This window comes from Callorhinus ursinus, unplaced genomic scaffold, assembly GCF_003265705.2.
Source record: "Callorhinus ursinus isolate GAN/ISIS: 27379988/994484 unplaced genomic scaffold, GSC_fseal_2.0 scaffold7, whole genome shotgun sequence".
NCBI classification, from domain to species: domain Eukaryota; kingdom Metazoa; phylum Chordata; class Mammalia; order Carnivora; family Otariidae; genus Callorhinus; species Callorhinus ursinus.
Window position 1 is genome coordinate 7,662,241 of NW_027397069.1, and position 18,992 is coordinate 7,681,232.

General features: G+C 44.0%; 1 protein-coding gene across 2 annotated transcripts in view; it reads left to right on the plus strand.

Moving 5' to 3' along the window:
- SLC15A1 (solute carrier family 15 member 1) overlaps window positions 1-18,992 on the plus strand; it is a 49,779-nt gene that overhangs the window by 16,112 nt on the left and 14,675 nt on the right. For both annotated transcript variants that reach the window (XM_025874687.2, XM_073894376.1), the window contains 12 exons: window positions 909-1,028; window positions 5,226-5,325; window positions 5,549-5,639; window positions 7,509-7,592; window positions 9,677-9,759; window positions 12,953-13,039; window positions 13,584-13,673; window positions 15,802-15,846; window positions 15,950-15,982; window positions 16,071-16,159; window positions 16,621-16,702; window positions 18,463-18,582. In XM_025874687.2, the coding sequence (XP_025730472.1) occupies window positions 909-1,028; window positions 5,226-5,325; window positions 5,549-5,639; window positions 7,509-7,592; window positions 9,677-9,759; window positions 12,953-13,039; window positions 13,584-13,673; window positions 15,802-15,846; window positions 15,950-15,982; window positions 16,071-16,159; window positions 16,621-16,702; window positions 18,463-18,582 (1,024 nt within the window). The remainder of the gene's footprint in view (window positions 1-908; window positions 1,029-5,225; window positions 5,326-5,548; window positions 5,640-7,508; window positions 7,593-9,676; window positions 9,760-12,952; window positions 13,040-13,583; window positions 13,674-15,801; window positions 15,847-15,949; window positions 15,983-16,070; window positions 16,160-16,620; window positions 16,703-18,462; window positions 18,583-18,992) is intronic.

Below are 18,992 nucleotides of genomic sequence, written 5' to 3' on the forward strand. Positions count from 1 at the left end.
TACAGCTTCCTTGTGAAGAAATAAGCCCAAAAGTAATGATAAGCTTTGTGGTTTGGAATGATGGACGGTGGGAACAAGGAATCAAGGCCCATCAAACTCTTAGGAGAGTCTGCTAGGCCCTGTTTCGGCTCAGAGCCTATCCCTAGAGTCTAGCACAGTGCCTGGCATTGAGCAGTGAGAATGCAGGTAGCACTGGTAGGTTTTTTCCTTCCTCCAAACAGTGATAACATCTTTGTCTCCTCTTGAAATAGTAGCAGGGATACCGTCCATCATTAATCATGTGTGAGGCACAGAGTTAAGGTCTAGAGAACACAAAAGCTCCCTGACGTATGTCCCCACTGCTGGTAGGCTCGTCCTGCCCACTGGACAGAGAGGACGTGGGCCGCTCACCCAGTTCTATAGGAACAGCTCCAAGAGTGGACCCAGTAGACAGTTATCCAGAAGTCCCGAGGACTTAATGAGCAAGGAAGTGGAGGCTCTTCTGGGGCCAAATTCACGGACCATCTCAAAAGAATTCAATTCAGTACAAAAATGACCGATGGCCCACTGCTGGCCAAATATTGTTACCAGGCACAAGATAAGTCTCTCTTACCATTTAATCATAGGTGTTCTCACTTCGGTAGTCAGGTAGAAGAAAACATTTGAGTTTTTCAAGTAGTTCAAAGGTGAAAGAGACCTTTCCTCCTTCCCCTGGCTCTGGTCACTGTTGCTCTACACGCGCTGGCTGGGCGACAAATCCTCCAGCAGGCTGCCTTGCTGAGAGTTGCCAGCCTGACTCAAGTGTGAGGAACAAGTATACACATGACTGGGCTCTTGCATTTTGAAGCAGGAGGCCTTTCTGTGGGAGCGGAGGAAGTGGACGGCTCTCGAGCAGTTAACTTGGACTCTCTTAACTCCTTTCAACACAGGACAATTGTGTCGCTCTCCATTGTCTACACCATTGGACAGGCGGTCACTGCAGTGAGCTCAATTACTGACCTCACAGACTTCAACCATGATGGAACCCCCGACAACCTTTCCGTGCATGTGTGAGTTAACGCTACCTGCTGCCCTACCCCACCCAGCCACTGGTTGCTTCCGCGGTGCTCAAATGTTTCATCTTTTTCCTTGAACTTCACTGTAAGTGTAAGGAGGACTTTCCTTCCTCATCAGTAGAGAGAAAGCTGTTTAGTTGACTACGAGTTGGGTCTCTGTGTGTGTCACCATCCTCATAGTTCTCCGGAGTCACTGCTCTTGTGTCTTGGGCACTTCTCAACGTGAGGCACGGTCAGCGCACGGAATACTTGTGTTAATCTTGATCTTCCCTAGAGGGACATAACTCCCACGGACCTTGATCCCTAATTGTGCCAGGTTTCCTCCAGACTCGGTACCTTTGGTTGTCTTCTCGTACCATACTTCTGCTTATTTCTCAGTAACTCAGCTTCGTAAGTATTTGGTCCAGCCCTACTGCTCTGAGTTCTTGATAGAAAGTGCTGTAGACAAGTGCTCCTCTGTGAGATTAATTTCCCATCACTGCAGTCTGGCCCAATAGACAACTTATAAAGATTTGTTTTGTTTCCTGTGCTGGTGCCTCTGTTTCTTGATTTATGAGTAAGCCATCTTATGGGTTGGGAAAATAGTCACTGAAATTCAAATTAGTCTCTGCAGTTCCTGCGTTTCTGGTTTGTTAGTCAATCCGATTGCTGTTTAGACCGGGTCCCTGGTGGCAGCACCTGTGGTGCCCATAGGGCACTGTGTTGGTGGAAGGGAGTGGCTCTATGCCCAGGTCAGCAGCTCAGACTTCCAAAGTCTGGTGCCCAACTACCCACAGAGGAGCCCTAAGACGTGGGCCGCTCACCTTCCCCGTGCCTCCGGTTTCTCTTCTACAATATCAGTTAAGAATTGGGACTTTGGAGCCAGGCGAAGTGGGTTCACATGCTGACTGTGCCCTTTACTAGCTGTGTGACCTTGAGCAAGTTTCTTAACCTCCGTGCTCAGGTCTTCTCATTTTTACTACTGCCTGCCTTGGGTGGGACTGCTGTAGTCCAGGTAGGGCGCCTACAATGTGGCCTGGCAAGTGAGAAGTGCTCAACAAAGCTTAGCTACTTAGTTTATTTCATGGAGTTCATATTCCAGCATGCCTACAACTCTCACAAGAGTGCAGGGAGTATCATATCCAATTGGCCGTGTTCAGTTGTCATTTAAAATGCTTGGAGTGAAAACAAAACAAAACAAAATAAAAACACAAACCAAAATGAAACCAAAAAAATGCTTGGAGTGACAGCACTAAGCACAAGTTCTATTAAGAGGCAAAGTGAAAAGAAGGGCCATATGCACCCCAATGTTCATAGCAGCAGTGTCCCAATAGCCAAACTGTGGAAAGAGCCGAGATGCCCTTCAACAGACGAATGGATAAAGAAGATGTGGTCTATAGATACAATGGAATATTACTCAGCCATCAGAAAGGATGAATACCCAACTTTTACATCAGCATGGATGGGACTGGAGGAGATGATGCTCAGTGAAAGAAGTCAAGCAGAGAAAGACAATTATCATATGGTTTCACTTATTTGTGGAATGTAAGGAACAGCACGGAGGACATTAGGAGAAGGAAGGGAAAAATGAAGGGGGGTATCAAAGAGGGAGATGAACCACGAGAGACGATGGACTCTGAGAGACAAACAGGGTTTTAGAGGGGAGGGGGGAGGGGGGATGGGTTAGCCCGGTGATGGGTATTAAGGAGGGCACGTACGGCATGGAGCACTGGGTGGTATATGCAAACAATGGATCGTGGATCACCACATCAAAATCTAATGATGTATTGTATGGTGACTAACATAACATAATAAAATAAAAAATAAAAAAATATAAAAAAAAAAAAGAGGCGAAGGAAAGAGGTGCTTCAGCCAGTTAATCCAAGAAGATGAGCATGATATTTTCAAGGATCCTTTCTGTGTAAAGTATCTTCCTTGACTTTATCTGTTCCATAAAATATTTTTTAGCATTTTAAAGCCATATTTGCAAACAGGAAGATATGGAATAAACACATATATAACCTGGAATTTGCAGTGCCTTCTATAAATCTAACAAAATGATAAAATGAAGGTTGGTAAATTCTATGAGTGATTTTTTTTTTCAATTCAGGAGGCAAAATACTTACAGATAGCTTAGAAAATACAAATTAAAATATCTAACCCTTGGGACACCTGGGTGGCTCAGTCGGTTAAGCATCTGCTTTCGGCTCAGGTCATGATTCCAGGGTCCTGGGATCGGGCCCCACGTCATGCTCCCTGCTCAGTGGGGAATCTACTTCTCCCTCTTCCTCTGCTGCCCCCCTCCTGCTTGACTCTCTCTCTCTCAAATAAAGAAATAAAATCTTTAAAAAAAATTTAAAGTAACTAACCCTTAATCCCTTCCATTATTATAAATAATGCCTTTTATCATTGTAAAAAAATACAGTAATAAATCTTATGCTCTACTTCCTTCCAGTCTTCTGTACTTTGTAAACAAGTTAAGCTCATACTACATTACCTGATATTCTGCTTTGCAATTAAATCGTGTTTTCCAATGTCTTTTAACGACTATTATGATTCTATTATGATTGTACCAGAGACAGTGCTTAAATATTTCACTTACCTCTTCTTTGACTGAAAATGATAGGGCTACAGAAGAATCCCATACACAAATCCTCACTCAGTAGTCAAGCTATTGCTGTGTGTTTTCTAAATAGTAGATAATGGTATTAACGTGAAGGCCCATGAATTCAAGTTTCACTCAGCTGTCAAAACTGCATTCCCGTGAATCATCTTCTCAAACAGGCTGAGCCCCTTGTTTGTTTAACTACTATGAGACTGTGATTTATAATAAGAAATATATATTTGGTCTTCTCTGTTTGGGGCACAGAGCTCCTAAGACCCTTGGAATTCGCGACCCTTGGAATTCACTAAGTGAAGAGAGGGAAGGTATTTCTTGTTATGTTAAAGAGGTAACTTTTGGCCCCCACCTAAGGACGGGGGCTGGTTGCCAAAAGAATCAATCTTGTGAGGGGCGCCTGGGTGGCTCAGTCGGGGTTAAGAGGCTGGCTCCTGGTTTCCATTCAGGTCATGATCTCAGGGACCTGGGATCAAGCCCCGCATTGGCTCAGCGCTTAGTATGGAGTCTGCTTGAGATTCTCTCTCTCTTTCCCTCTATATCTCCCCCATTTGTATTCTGTCTCTCTTTCTCAAATAAATAAATAAATCTTAAAAAAAAAAAGAGAACAAATCATGTGATTAGAGGATTGGAGCTTTCATTCACACCCCCCTGACCTCCAGGGAGGGAAGAGGGGCTGGACATTGAATTAATATCCAGTGACCAATGATTTACTCAATCATGCCTACGTAATGAAGCCTCCATAAAAACCTGAAAGGTTGGGGTTGGAAGAGCTTTCAGGTTGGTGAGCAAGCATAGGTGCAGGGCAGTGGCGCCCTGGAGAGGGCATGGCAGCCCCGCGCCCCTTCCCACCTACTCTGCCCTGCACATCTCTTCCATCTGGGTGTTCCCAAGTTCTATCCTTTCATGATAAACCAGGGATCTAGTAAGTAAAGCGTTTCCTGAGTCCTGTGAGCAGCTCCAGCAAATTCCTTGGACCCTCGGAGGAGGTCATGTGAAATACCGATTTGTAGCCGGTAGGTCAGAAGTACAGGTAACAACCTGGACTTGTGAGTGGCATCTGAAGTTCAAGGAGAGGGTCTTTGGAACCTCCAAGCTGTAACCGGTCAGTCAGAAGCACAGGTGACAGTCCAGGCTTGCATCTTGACAGCGTAGGGAGCGGGGGGCAGTCTTAAGAGGACCGAGCCCTTCCCCTGGGGAACCTGATGCTCTCTCTGGGTAGATAGTGTCAGAATGGAGTTAAATTGTAGGACACCCAGCTGGTGCGTGAGAATTGCTTGTTGGTGGTGTGGGGAACTCCCTCCCTACCTTGGAAATTAGGGCCAAGAACCCTAAAAGAACCACTGTGCCTGGTCTTCTGAGGGACATTAGAGGAGAGAGAGAGGCTCCTGCTTTTAAGAATCTCACGTTTCTGGGGTGCCTGGTGGCTCAGTCAGTTAAGGGTCCGACTCTTGATCTCAGCTCAGGTCTTGCTCTCAGGGTCGTGAGTTCAAGCCCCACACTGGGCTCCACACTGGGCATGGAGCCTACTTAAAAAAAAGAAAGAAAGAAAGAAGCTCACATTTCTGCAATAAATTTACCTCTCCCTTCCCTAGGGCACTGTCCATGATTGGCCTGGCCCTGATAGCTCTGGGAACTGGAGGGATAAAGCCCTGTGTGTCTGCATTTGGTGGAGATCAGTTTGAAGAGGGCCAGGTAAGATCATGCACCTTCACAGAAATTACATAATTGAATTACAAACATCCAGGAGTCACATTCCCCCGATACCAAGTCTGCTCTCCATTTGATTCTTTTCAAGGACATTTGAAAGTAGGACACTGACCAAAACTAAGTTAGAATGAAGACAGACCATCAGCTACATTTTGTCCCTTGATATATAACCGAAGTCATATTGTAAACTTATTCTTTTTTATTACAGGAAAAACAAAGAAACCGATTCTTTTCCATCTTTTATTTGGCCATTAATGCTGGAAGCTTGCTTTCTACTATCATCACTCCCATACTCAGAGGTAAAAAATGTCTGAAGGGGACTTCTGTTTTTCTTTTTAATCATGGAGAGCAAGTCAGGTGGAAAGTTTAAGTCCTTGTTTTGTTTGTGTGTTCATTTTGTCCCTCTTTTCTCCCATTATACTTCCGCTGTTGGATACATACTATACACTTGGAAATCCAGAAGATGAGCTTCTTGTCTTTTCTAATCTTTTTGACCCCCTGATCCCAAGGATCACTGAAGAATCTAAACCATCCCGAGTATAGCAATGAATTTTTCTAAATGATTATTAATGCAAAGTCTTTGTTCGCACACAGTAAAGGATAAGACAGGAGGTGCTATTTGGAAACCACACCTGGATGGGTCATAGTTGACATTTTTGCTTTCAAGCTCTGCTCCCCAGTGATGTTCAGTGAGCTAGGAAGAATTTAATGGGCACAGTTTTATTCTTTCTAAAAGAATCTCATCCCATCTCAGCTATTTCTAAAAGAACCGCCCAGGAAAGAGAATGAGACAGCAGCCATCAACAGCTCATGGGGTTCTGTGCTGGCGGACACTCCACTGAGAGTTTGTGAATTTCCCACATGGAAAGGAATATTTGGGGACAGATTAGACCAAAACAACACCCTGGTGGCCACACTGCAAAGCATTAAATGATGAAAGAAAATATTTTGTGGGGATTTATGTATTTCTGCATGGAGTAGTTATTTGAAGATGACACTTAAACCCCATTCCAACTTGTTTTGTATAAACATTTAATAGCTCGTATTCTTGCATTAAGTTCCCCCGTCCCCTCCTCAGCCTCCACTTTCTACTAGAATATGTACTATGCATGTTTGAATTGCAGAATGTGTGAAAGGGTAATTTCAAAGGTAAAATCGTGGCTCTCACATGAATATGAAAAGAGCATGTGCCGAGACTTTATATGACTTACTAATTAAGGAGGAAACTGGAATACTACCACAATCAGCTCAAATAGGGATTTGAGCAACAGAGACCGGTATTCTTCAGAGAGGGAAGAGTCCTTTTGCGTTGCCACGAGCTGGAATCATTTGTATAGCTATGAATGAGAAACATTTGCCTGACTATCAGTTTTCTACAAGTTAACTTCTTTCTCTACAGAACTGTGAACCAGCTAGTCAAAGACAAAGTCAGACCCCTTTCGGATCAGATTATTCCTGGAGGCGCCATTCCACTGAAAGAATCCACAATAATCTCTGTTGCTCCTTCCAAAGTCTGAATTTTCCTCCTTACCAATCCTAGGATGTCAGAGCTAAAATAGATCTGCAGTCAGGGGTTAGCAAACTAAGGCCAATGGGCCAGATCCAGAAATCTGGACAAGACCATCCATTTGTCTACTGTCTATGGCTGCTTTCATCCTTACAAAGTCAGGGTTGGGTAGTTGAGACAGAGCCCGAATTGTCCACAAAGCCTAAAATATTTACTATCTGGCTCTTCACAGAGACTTCTGTTGACTCCTGCCCTGGGCCATCTAATTGCTTTCTAATTAGCATGAATTCAGGAACACACAATCTTGATGTCCCAGGGTACTTTTGATTTTATTTACTGAGTCCCTTGTCTTAAGTTACTGTATCCAGGTCACTTCTATCTCCCCCACTAAGAAAATCCACGTAAGGGGTGCCCACTGATTTTGGCTTGGCTGGTGTCAGCATCTATTTAGGGGCTAAGATTAGAAGCTGTGTTCAGTTCCTGTACTTTCTACTCCAAAGCTGCTTGGCTCAGCTGCCAATGAAATCAGGAAGGCACATGCATAAGTCTAGAACATTCAGTGAAGACAATATGTAATAACCAGTTAGGGATTTTTAAAAATGGTAGCCATATGAGCATTACCAACGCCATAATGAATTTTAATCTTGTAATTTCTCCTCAGTTCAACAATGCGGAATTCACAGTAAACAAGCTTGTTATCCACTGGCTTTTGGGGTTCCTGCGGCCCTCATGGCTGTATCTCTGAGTAAGTAGAAATCAGTTAATTAATACAATCCTATGGTCAGGTCAGACCCTCACATTAATTATTGCAATCAATTTTTGAGAAGTTCATGGAACAGATTGTAATGATAATTCCCATGCTCTGAGAATCAAAGCAGAGTTGGCATATTGCTTCAGAGGAAATAAGGTACATAAAGGGTTTACAGGAAAAGGGATCCATTGAGGTGGACATTGAAAGGTCTGATACTATTTAGGCAGACTAAGATGAAAGTGACAGAATCTGTTAGGCTAGATGATCCCGTGGCCGAAAGCTTTTGTTCTTATCAACATGTGCTCATCTCCAGCTTGCCTGAGACAAGGCAACCTGGTCCAGTTGCTGTTTAAATATTTCCAATGAGTATCTAGATTTCCATAATGTATCATCTCAAAATGTTTCTACTTAGACGGGATGCCTGGGTGGCTCAGTCGGTTGAGCGTCTGCCTTCAGCTCAGGTCATGATCCCAGGGTCCTGGGATCGAGCCCCTCAGCAGGGAGCCTGCTTCTCCCTCTCCCTCTGCCCCTCCACCCCTGCTTATGCTCACTTGTGTGCACGCTCTCTCTCTCAAATAAATAAATAAAATCTTTTAAAAAAATGTTGCTACTAGAATATCTTCTTGTTGGGAGGAATATATGTATCTGTTAGATACATTCATTCATACATTAGTCTCTTGGCTCTGGCTTTTTAGGAAGTGTGACAGTTTTCTCATAGGATAGTCTATATTGAATGATGGTAGGTGTCTTCGTTACCTAGGTCTGTCATGACAAAATACCACACACTGGGTGGCCTGGGTGGCTTCAACACAAATGTATTTATCGTCTGACAGCTCTGGAGGTGCAGAGTCCAAAACCAACATGGCAGGAGGACCATGCTCTCTGTGAAGTTACTGAGAAGGATCTCTTCCAGGTCTCTTTTCTACCTGTGGTAGTTCCCTGGCCTGGGGCAGCGTAATGCCAGTCTGCCCATGGCCTGCCCGTGTGGGCACCTCTGTGTCCAAATTTGCCCGTCTTTAGAAGGACACCAGTCCTATTGGAGGAGGGCCACCTCAATGATCTCATCTTTTTTTTTTAAGGTTTTATTTATTTATTTGACAGAGAGATAGAGAGCACAAGTAGGTAGAGAGAAAGGCAGAGAGAGAGGGGGGGAGATGCAGGCTCTCTGCCGAGCAGGGAGCCTGATGCGGGACTCGATCCCAGGCCCCTGGGATCATGACCTGAGCCAAAGGCAGCCGCTTAACCAACTGAGCCACCCAGGTGCCCCTCAAGGATCTCATCTTAACTCGATCTACTGCAAAGACTGTATTTTCAAATAAGGTCACATTCTGAGGTATTGGAGGTAAGGACTTCAGCATCTTTTGGGGGTGGGGCATGATTCCACCTGTAACAGTAGTACAAGAAGGAAACCTAGCCCCAATAATCATCTCAAGCCTTTACAGCCTCCCACTCAAATAAGGTAGTGCCAGCACTGTTACTTTCTCTGATTTTTTTCTGTTTTTAAGAGCGCTGAGTATGCCCCCTTTAACCCTGTTTGCTCAGCTTGCAGCAATTTTGCTTTATCCATACACCTGTGCCAGAGTTCAATATTTTCCCCTTTTTTCTGTCCCCATTTTCTTCCATAATTCTTTAAACACTGCCACACTCCCCTAAAAGACTCATACACACACACACACACACACACACACACACACACACACCCCTTCTCCTCTCTAATTCTGGGTAAGGAGATAGAGAAGATTTCAAAAACTACTGATCTAGGCCAAACGCTGTATTCAGCTGGCATTAGGTGAATTTTCATTGAATCTGTATGAGTCATTCTTACACCAAAGATTATGTTCTGGTAGTAATAGGCTTCAGTGTTTGTGTATGAGAACACAAATATACCATCGCTCAGAAGCTCCAGTGATTGTTAGCATCCAAAGCACTTTCTAAATGGGGAGATAGGTAAGCAAGGCCATTCTGTGAGTCATCCCAGTGTCTCCAAAACAAAGTTATAACTCAAATAAGAGCACATCTTCTAGGTCACAGGTAGTTCTGTCAAATGCCTTGTTAACACATCTTCTTTGCCTTCCCAGTTGTGTTTGTCGTTGGCAGTGGAATGTACAAGAAGTTTCAGCCTCAGGGTAATGTCATGGCTAAAGTTGTCAAGTGCATTGGTGTAAGTATTTTGGCTGCTTTCTCTCGAAGACATTTAGTCACCCCAGAACCATCTACTTCCTTTAAAGTAAATGCAGTGGAGCATTGACTTTTCTTTAAACGTTCTATTGTTGTTCTTAGTGTTTTGATAAATTGAAGTTTCTTATAAAACTCACCAAATGGAAAAGGACACAACAGAACTCAAACAGGGAGGATAGAAAGGGCTCCTGAACTGTTAAATTAGATCAGAGGTCAAAGAAAGGCAAAGCAGAGTAACTCTTCAGCTACCAAGCTGGCAATCCCTGGCTGGTGTGGGGAAGGCATGAAGCCCAAGGGGAGAGGCATGGTTTGGTGCTGCGTATCAACAGTCTGAAGTGTGGAAAGTGTCAGCCATGCTACTTTCAAGAAAATACTGTATGGTAACTAACATAACATAATAAAAAAAAAAAAAGAAAAGAACTTTTTAAAGTGAACACACAAAATGGGGGCGCCTGGGTGGCTCAGTCGGTTAAACGTCTGCCTTCGGCTCAGGTCATGATCCCGGGGTCCCGGGATGGAGCCCCGCATCGGGCTCCCTGCTCGGCGGGAAGCCTGCTTCTCCCTCTCCCGCTCCCCCTGCTTGTGTTCCCGCTCTTGCTGTGTCTCTCACAAATAAATAAAATCTTAAAAAATAAATAAATAAATAAATAAAATGAACAAACAAAATGAACAGAGATTCACATACAAAGATTATCAATGTAATATTTATAACAGCGAAAATTCCTAACACCAAATTGCTGGAAACAGAAGAATAGTGCTGAACTCATAGTACGTCTGGCCATGTTATGCAGCCATTGGAAGCCTTGTTTTCAAAGACTATTTGGTGACAGGAACATGCGGGATATGGTTTCTTCTGTATGCGTCTGTGTGGTACACATACGTGAATATGGGCATATTTAAAGGCAGGAATTAAATGTTGAGCATAGGGAATCTTTCAAACAAGGAATCAAATAACTTTCCCCCCGAAATAGTCCCCATTTTTTTAAATATACAAATACATTGTGTAATCGGGGGGAAATGTATCATTTATTTAAAAAAACATGTGTGGATAGTCTTTTGGATGAAAAGACAGCCTTAAAATAATTTTAGTCTTGGGACGCCTGGGTGGCTCAGTCGGTTAAGTGTCTGCCTTCGGCTCAGGTCATGATCCCCGGGTCCTGGGATAGAGTCCCACATTGGGCTCCTTGCTCAGCAGGGAGCCTGCTTCTCCCTCTGCTTGCTGCTTCCCCTGCTATGCTTTCTCTCTCTCTCTCTCTCTCTGACAAATAAATAAATTTTATTAAAAAAAGTAATAATAATAATAATAATTTTAGTCTTTTACTTGCCCTTTACCTGGCTTTATTGCATTAAATTATACATGTGTACGTCACTTTGTGAAATAAACGTGTCCTCTCACGGTCTAAAAACCTCCCCCCTCTTGCCAATATTCCTCCTGTAGTTTCCCCCCACATGAGATCAACTCCCACTACAAATGTTTTTGTGTCAGCTAAAGGGGCTCTGACCAGTTAGCTCTCCAAGTCCTTCCTTAACAAGGACTTGACAACTTAAACTCCAAAAGAACAACGTGAAGCTACTTAGAGTCACAAGAGTCGTACTTCCTGGTATCCTGAAATTGGCCCGTCACTTTGAGTCCCTGCCTGGTGGTCACATGCGTGTCCCCCAGCCACCTGTGTCATCTCCTTCTCTTGCTGCCCATATGGTAGACCTGCGCCCTCAGCCTGGTAGCCACCAGCCACGTGTGGCTGTGGAATGTTTGAAATGTGGCAGGTGCAACAGGGAACCGAGTTTTAAACTGGATTTCATTCAAATTAATCTAAACTACGTAACTTCTTATAAGTGTATTTCTGGATACTGGGTTCTCAGTCTTAAATTTTAAAACCAATGCTCTGCTCAGTGAGTGGAAAACTTTTAAGTATCTTTGGAACAACTTAGGTATATAAATTGATATTTCCAAACATAAGTTTTATGAGAAGTAAACACAAATGCAACATTTCTGATAAAAACTGAGCATCCACACTGACTGTAAGTGTAAAACATACCCTGGATTTTGAAGACTTGGCGTGAAAAACAGAAATGTAGAAATTCTCATTAATTTTAGTATTTGGTATTATTAATAATTGTTTACATAATTATTTCATTATTGATTTACCATTACTGTTAATTTATTACATATTAAGATCATATTTGAGGTTTATTGGGTTAAATAACATACATATTTAAAATTAATTTCACCTGTTTCCCTGTTACTTTTTTACACTTATATATTTTTTTTATTTTAATTATTTTAATTCTGGTATAGTTTTTTTCAGGTTTTATTTATTCACGGGTGCATGGGTGGCTCAGTTGGTTAAGCAACTACCTTCAGGTCAGGTCATGATCCTGGAGTCCCAGGATCGAGTCCTGCATCGGGCTCCTTGCTCAGTGTGGAGTTTGCTTCTCCCTCTGACCCCTCTTGTGCACTCTCTCTCAAATATTTGAGAGAGAATGAGAGAGATTTTATTTATTTGTTTATTTGAGAGAGAGAGATTGAGATCTTAGGACCCTTAGATCATGACCTGAGCCAAAGGCAGACGCTTAACCGACTGAGCCACCCAGGTGACCCTAATTCTGGTATAGTTGATGTACCATATTAATCAGTTTCAGGTGTATCCATATTTTTTTCTAAGATTTTATTTATTTGAGAGAGAGAGACACAGCGAGAGAGGAATGCAAGCAGAGGAAGTGAGAGAGGGAGAAGCAGGCTTCCCGCGGGGCGGGGAGACTGATGCGGGGATGGATCCCAGGACCCCGGGATCACGACCTGAGCAGAAGGCAGACGCTTAACGACTGAGCCACCCAGGCGCCCCTCCATATATCTTTTTAGTACGGCTACCAGAAAACTTAAATCACAAATGGCACACATTATATTTCCATTGAATGCTCCTTTCCAGGGGTTCTGGAGAGACAATAGCAACAGGATGACTTTGTTACCCCACTCAGAGGCTCACAGTTAGAAAGAGATTAGAAATAAATGCAGGTTATGCCTTTTCACTTCATCATTACACTAGTGTATATGATTTTATATCCCTCTTTTCTCACAAACACAGTTTTACCTTAAAGCCAGTTTTATTGAAATGTGTTTCCCTGATAAAGTAGTCAGTTCTGTTTTGAAATTTGATTTTTCTTCCTTCCTTTAGTTTGCCCTCAAAAATAGGTTTAGGCACCGGAGTAAGGCGTTTCCCAAGAGGGAGCACTGGCTGGACTGGGCTAGAGAGAAATACGACGTAAGTGGTCGTTCCTGCTGCGATGGTCCCGGGTCTTCCTCCAGGAGGCAAGCAGCCTGGGCGCAATTCGTATGACTCAGGCCACACGGAAAAATTATCTGCTGTAGCCTTGTAAACTCGATTAGGGTTTTAAATAAGACCATGCAAGAGTGTTTTTTAATATGGAGCAGAGCTTGATAAACAATGGGTAGAATTTATCTGGAAACCATATTATCTTTTCATAGTTTTTCATTTGGCATAATCTGTCATTAATTATATGTGACTGTGATCACATAACTAGTTTGAAAACAGAAGAGTCAGTTGGTGGTGGGGTTTGCATTTACTGGAAGTACATTGAAATTTTAGCAAAATGCCTTCTAAGCATTTTTAAATAGCTAAAGAGTTTGGGGTTTTCTAAAAAAAAATCTGGGGTAAGATTCTTTGGAGCAATTAGTCACCTCCCAGCTTGGCTCTGGATGCAAGTATGTCTACACTGAAACAACACTGCTGATAGCTGTGAGTGACAGGTTGTGGCTGATTTGTCCTTTCCCCACTTCATCCACAGGAGCGGCTCATCTCTCAAATTAAGATGGTTACGAGGGTGATGTTCCTGTACATTCCGCTCCCAATGTTCTGGGCCCTGTTTGACCAGCAGGTAGTGTGAAGCTGTGTTTCTGTACAAATTTCTGGATTTAGCAGACATTCTATGGGCGCTACCATGGACAGGGAGGTACCGAATGTTTAGCTCCTAAAATCATTCTCTTTGGTTTCTTTTTTATACTTCATTTATTTACTAAGTATTAGATCACACTGCGTTCCTTTTTTTTTTTTTTTTAAGATTTATTTGAGAGAGAGAGTGTGCCTGCACGTGAGCGAGTTGGGCGGAGGGGTAGAGGGAGAGAGAGAGTTGAAAACAGACTCCCTGCTGAGCACGGAGCCCGACCTGGGGCTCAATCCCACAACCCGTGAGATCATGACCTTAGCCAAAATCATGAGTCAGATGTTTAGCCGACTGAGCCACCCAGGCACCCCACACTGAATTTCTTTAAAAAAAAAAAAACAATTCTAGATGGTTCTATCCACATTTCTGTTGCAAAACAATGAAGAAAATTAGGTGTGGTCAAATAAAGGAGACTTGGGAAAGATTTGATCAAAGTATCTAGGACCCTTACCCATCAAACTGAGAATAAAGTGTTTTTCTGATACAGTATGCTCAGAGGATGTACAATATTGCCTTTTATGGGATCCATAGAATATTTAAGGTGAGAGGGGCTTGATACCTCTCGCTCTAAAATGGAACGCTTAAGCTAGAAGTACCATCCAGGGATGTGAAATGACTGCCCAAGTCATTCTGACCAAAGCAAGGAATTAGAACCCAGCTCACTGCCTTGTTGCCCTGCTCTTGTTCCCACATATAGGAATTTTCAGATTTGGGTTAAACAACTCAATGCATGATACTCAGTAGCCACAGTTATAAGATACTGTTTTTTCTAGAAACTGGAGCTTCAAAAAAATTTACAAGGTTTTATTGTGCAGGACGTATATGTGTGTATATATATATATATATATATATATGAAAGAGAGAGAGAGAGAATGCCTCAGCAGGGGGGGAGGGCAGAGGGAGAAGCAGCCTCCCCGCCGAGCAGGGAGCCTGACTCAGGGCTCGATCCCAGGACCTTGGAATCGTGACCTGAGCCAAAGGCAGTCGCTTAACCAACTGAGCCACCCAGGCGCCCCCAGGAAGGATTATTATAAGGGCAAAACATCTCTTGGAAAAAATCTGAGCAAACACATCAATCTCCTTATATGTAAGTATGGGATTTAGACCAGCATCTTACGCACAGGGAGGCAGTTTTGCATGTTGAATAGAAACCAGCTCTTGGTATCAGACCCGCACTAGAAATACACTCATCGTCTTTTTGCTGTGTGACTGGGGGGAATCCCATAACACTCCTGGGATTCAAATTGGAGACTGTGTATAAAGTGACCCATGACTGGCATCTATTAAGAACTCAAGCACGGGGTGCCTGGCTGGCTCAGTGGGTAGAGCATGTGACTCTTGATCTCGGGGTCATGAGTTCAAGGCCCATGTTGGGTCTAGAGATTACTTTAAAAAAAAAAAAGAATTCAAGCAGTGGCCTATTTCCTGACTTTCCATGATGCCTTCTAAATGGAGTTGACAGATTGTGTTGAAACCTTTATGCGTTCAGTCCTCCATAGAAACAATCACGTGTATTTGTACAGTCCTGAGTCTTCCTTAAGCAAAATAGGTTGAATGTAACTAGGCTGCCCAGGCTGAAATCCAACGCTGTCTTGACGGATTTCCACTTCAGGACAGCCTAGACTGTCAGAAATAGTCCTTAAGCAGTAATGATGTTCTTGAAGCTGTGATACCAGTGAACGTAGACTAGCCTCTGTGGGCGTGGCCTCCTCCACCTTGCAGGTGATGTCATGCTTTCCAACAGGTCTCAGACATGCATCTTTGTATTTCCTAAGGATAGCTGCATCTCAGAGTAGTGCTTTGCAGATTCTTCGTGGGGGGGTGGGGGAGCGGCGGCAGTGGGAGAACTAGATGTCATGTTAATTTGTACAGCAGAAATGCAAGGTATTTTGTTTTACCCAGTGTTACAGTGGAGCTGGGAGATAAACTTGATGCTGAAAAAACATTTAAACCCCATAACACTCCAGACTTCATTCCTGATCTGGAAAAGCCTCAACCTTGACTTATAAAAGGTTTAAAACTCACGTTCCCAAATGATGCAGCAAACGTATTCGTTTTTCAGGGCTCCAGGTGGACGCTGCAAGCAACAACTATGAGTGGGAAAGTTGTAAGTTTGGGGTATCAATCTTCTCTACCTCCCCTGGTCACTGTTCCTTTGCTCTAATCCCTTTCAGTAACCTATCAGTAAAACTTTTCCCCCCTCTTTTTAGGGACTTATTGAAATCCAGCCGGATCAGATGCAGGTAGGAAAAAAAATACTGAAGTTGCTTTCTGAGTTCAAAGTCACCTTTGGGACCACGGCTAACGAGACCATTTCTACTTCTCCCGCAGACCGTGAACGCCATCTTGATCGTGATCATGGTCCCCATCATGGATGCCGTGGTGTATCCTCTGATTGCAAAATGTGGCTTCAATTTCACGTAGGTAACCAGCAGGTTGGAGTTGGGGTCAGGAAAGAATATCTCCCCTCCCCCCATACCACCTATCTGACGGGGTTTTTAAAGAATTATATTTGAATTAGAGGCCTGTGTGCTGATGTTTCTAGAAATTTGCCCTTAAAATAAAAGTGCTATTCATGGAAGCCAGAAAAGCTTCTAATTAAAACTTGGCATATATGTAGACAATAGAAATGTTAACTCTCATCCGACGCATCGCCTGAGCTATAGCTTCTAGAAATTAAATGTAAATATGCAAATAAGAATTTGCATCCCATTTATCCCTCTTAGTCTTGATCATAAATAAGAGAGCAAGAGACATTTATTTTCCTTTGGTGTTTTGTAGGGAAGCTAGTTTTGTTCGGGCGGATGGTGGGAAAAGGAGTGTGATCATTAGCTGGCTGGGGGGCGGCTGGCGGAGAGTCACCCTTACGCTTGTCTCCCAGCTCCTTGAAGAAGATGACAGTTGGAATGTTCCTGGCTTCCATGGCTTTTGTAGTGGCGGCAATCGTGCAGGTGGAAATTGATGTGAGTGGACCTCTGATTCCCCAGTGGCCTTTCCTGCGGGTCGGGTGGGGCGTTCGGAAGGCTTCTTTCTCCGGAACCGCGGGGAGGCCAGGGTCTCTGCCGACAGATGGTCCTGGAGCTAGGGACGGGATGATGTGGAGATGCCACAGGGGCAGAATTGTCCCTTCCAGGCAGCATGCACCGCGGTTGCTCATCACTGCAAAGGGGGCAGCCGGGAGGAGGGTGGGATGGGTGTGCTTTAGCAGGGCCAAGGGGGATGGCGGTTACACAGGGCGTTTCTGTGGACATGGTTTTTATAATGGGAGTGGGAGTTTATAGAACTTCCTCTTTCACAATCAGAACTCCTAGAAAGTCTATTTGAAAATGTATCAACGGTCTTCAGGAAGATGCCTTTTGTATTCTGATGTTTCTAGCGATGTTAGTTCTCACGCCAGTCCCCAGTCTGCTGGACCCACGGGGGCCCTAAACCAGGTTCCTTGGTGCCCTCAGTGTGCGAACAGGCTAGCGACGGGCGCTGTGTAGTGTGTGAGCCTGGAGGCAAATGCTCTCCTCCCGCCTCTGTCCCCGCCTCCTTTCTCTGTCGCCTCCCCTGTCTCTGTGTGTATCTCTCTCCGTGTCTCTCTGTTTCTGTCTTCCTCCCTCCCTCCTTCCTTCTCTCTCTCTCTAATTTTTCTTTTTAAATGTTTAAGTGTGATAAAATATACATAACAAAAATTTGCCATCTTACCCACTTCAAAGTGTACACTTCAGGAGTGTTTAATGTGTTCACGTTATTGTGCAGCTCATCTCCAGAACACTTTTCATCTTGCAAAATGAAAAGTCTGTGCCCACTGAAAAACAACTCCCCACTTACCCTCCCCACGCCGCCTCCCACCTCCCTCCGCCGCTGGCCCCTGGCAGTCACCATTCTACTTTCTGTCTCTATGAGTTTGTCTACTCTTGGTACTTCATGTAAATGGATGCATACAATATTGGTCCCTTGTGATTGGCTGATTTCACTGAGCATAATGTCCTTGAGGTTCATCCGTATCATAGCAGGTGTCAGAATCTCCTTCTTTTTTACAGTGGAATCATAGTCTACTGTGGGATGAACCACATTTTGTTGATCCATCTGTCAATGGGCATTTGGGCTGTTTTCACGCGTTGGCTGCTGTGAACAGTGCTCCTGCACATGTGGGTGTACTCACTGACTCCTGAACACGGCTTTGTGCAAAATGAATTGTGAAGTGAGGATGGACTTCTAGAATAGCATAGAATGGGTTGCTTCAGGGACCCTGGGATTGGAGAGCGAGCACTGTTGGGAAAAGGCAGGACCCCTGAACAAATGTGTGGAGGCAAGAGGCATAGATTAGTTGTGAAAGGCCGTTTAGGGTACCGTCAGTGCTGTGGCCAAGGCTCCCAGAGTTAGGACGATGTTGGCCTCCCAGGAGAGCAGATCTCAGGTGCCACAGCAAGATACACATTCATTTGGGTTGTGTTTACTCTGGCCCCCTCAGATAGGAGGCTTCATAACCTGGCATCCTTCGGCCTGGAGGTGTTAAGACCAAGAGCAGCCTCTTTGTGATTACTGCCCTGTTCTGTACAAGCATCATTTCCTCTGGGTGCCATGAGGCGAGCGATTGGAGGCCTCCTGGGGGTGTTTGGTTTCTCAGCCGAGACAGCTTTCCACGGCTGGAGGGCGGGGGTGCTGGTGGCTGGGCCAAGCTTATCTTCAATCTGCGTGGAAGGCATCACTGCCAATTTTCTTTTATTTTGCTCAGAAAACTCTCCCAGTCTTCCCCAAGCAAAACGAAGTCCAAGTTAAAGTATTGAATATAGGAAATGGTAACATGACTGTATCTTTTCCTGGAGTGGAGGTGATACAACCCCAAATGACTCAAGTAAGTAGAAGGAAATGCAACTTTCCTTTTTATCTTCTGACCTGAGTTATAATAGGCTTGGGAGAAACTGATCTTCTCGATCCTTATATAATTCCTACAACAAGCGTGGAAGTGAAATGGCTTAGTATCTCGGTCTCCTTTGGGCTTCACTCTAGACCATTGTGCCTCAAACTTCAATGGGCCTGTGAATCCCCTGGGGAGTTTGTAAAATTTTGCATTTTTAACATGCTCTCAGGGGACAGTTGCTGCGGTTGGTGCGTGGAACCACCCTTTAAATAGGAAGGCTCTGTCCGTGTTTCTCTATCAGAGGTTATTTTGCCGCCTCAGGGACATCTGGCAATTTCTGGAGACATTTTTCATTGTCACAACTGAGAGCATGCTGTTGGCGTTTCAGAGGGAGGAAGCCAGGG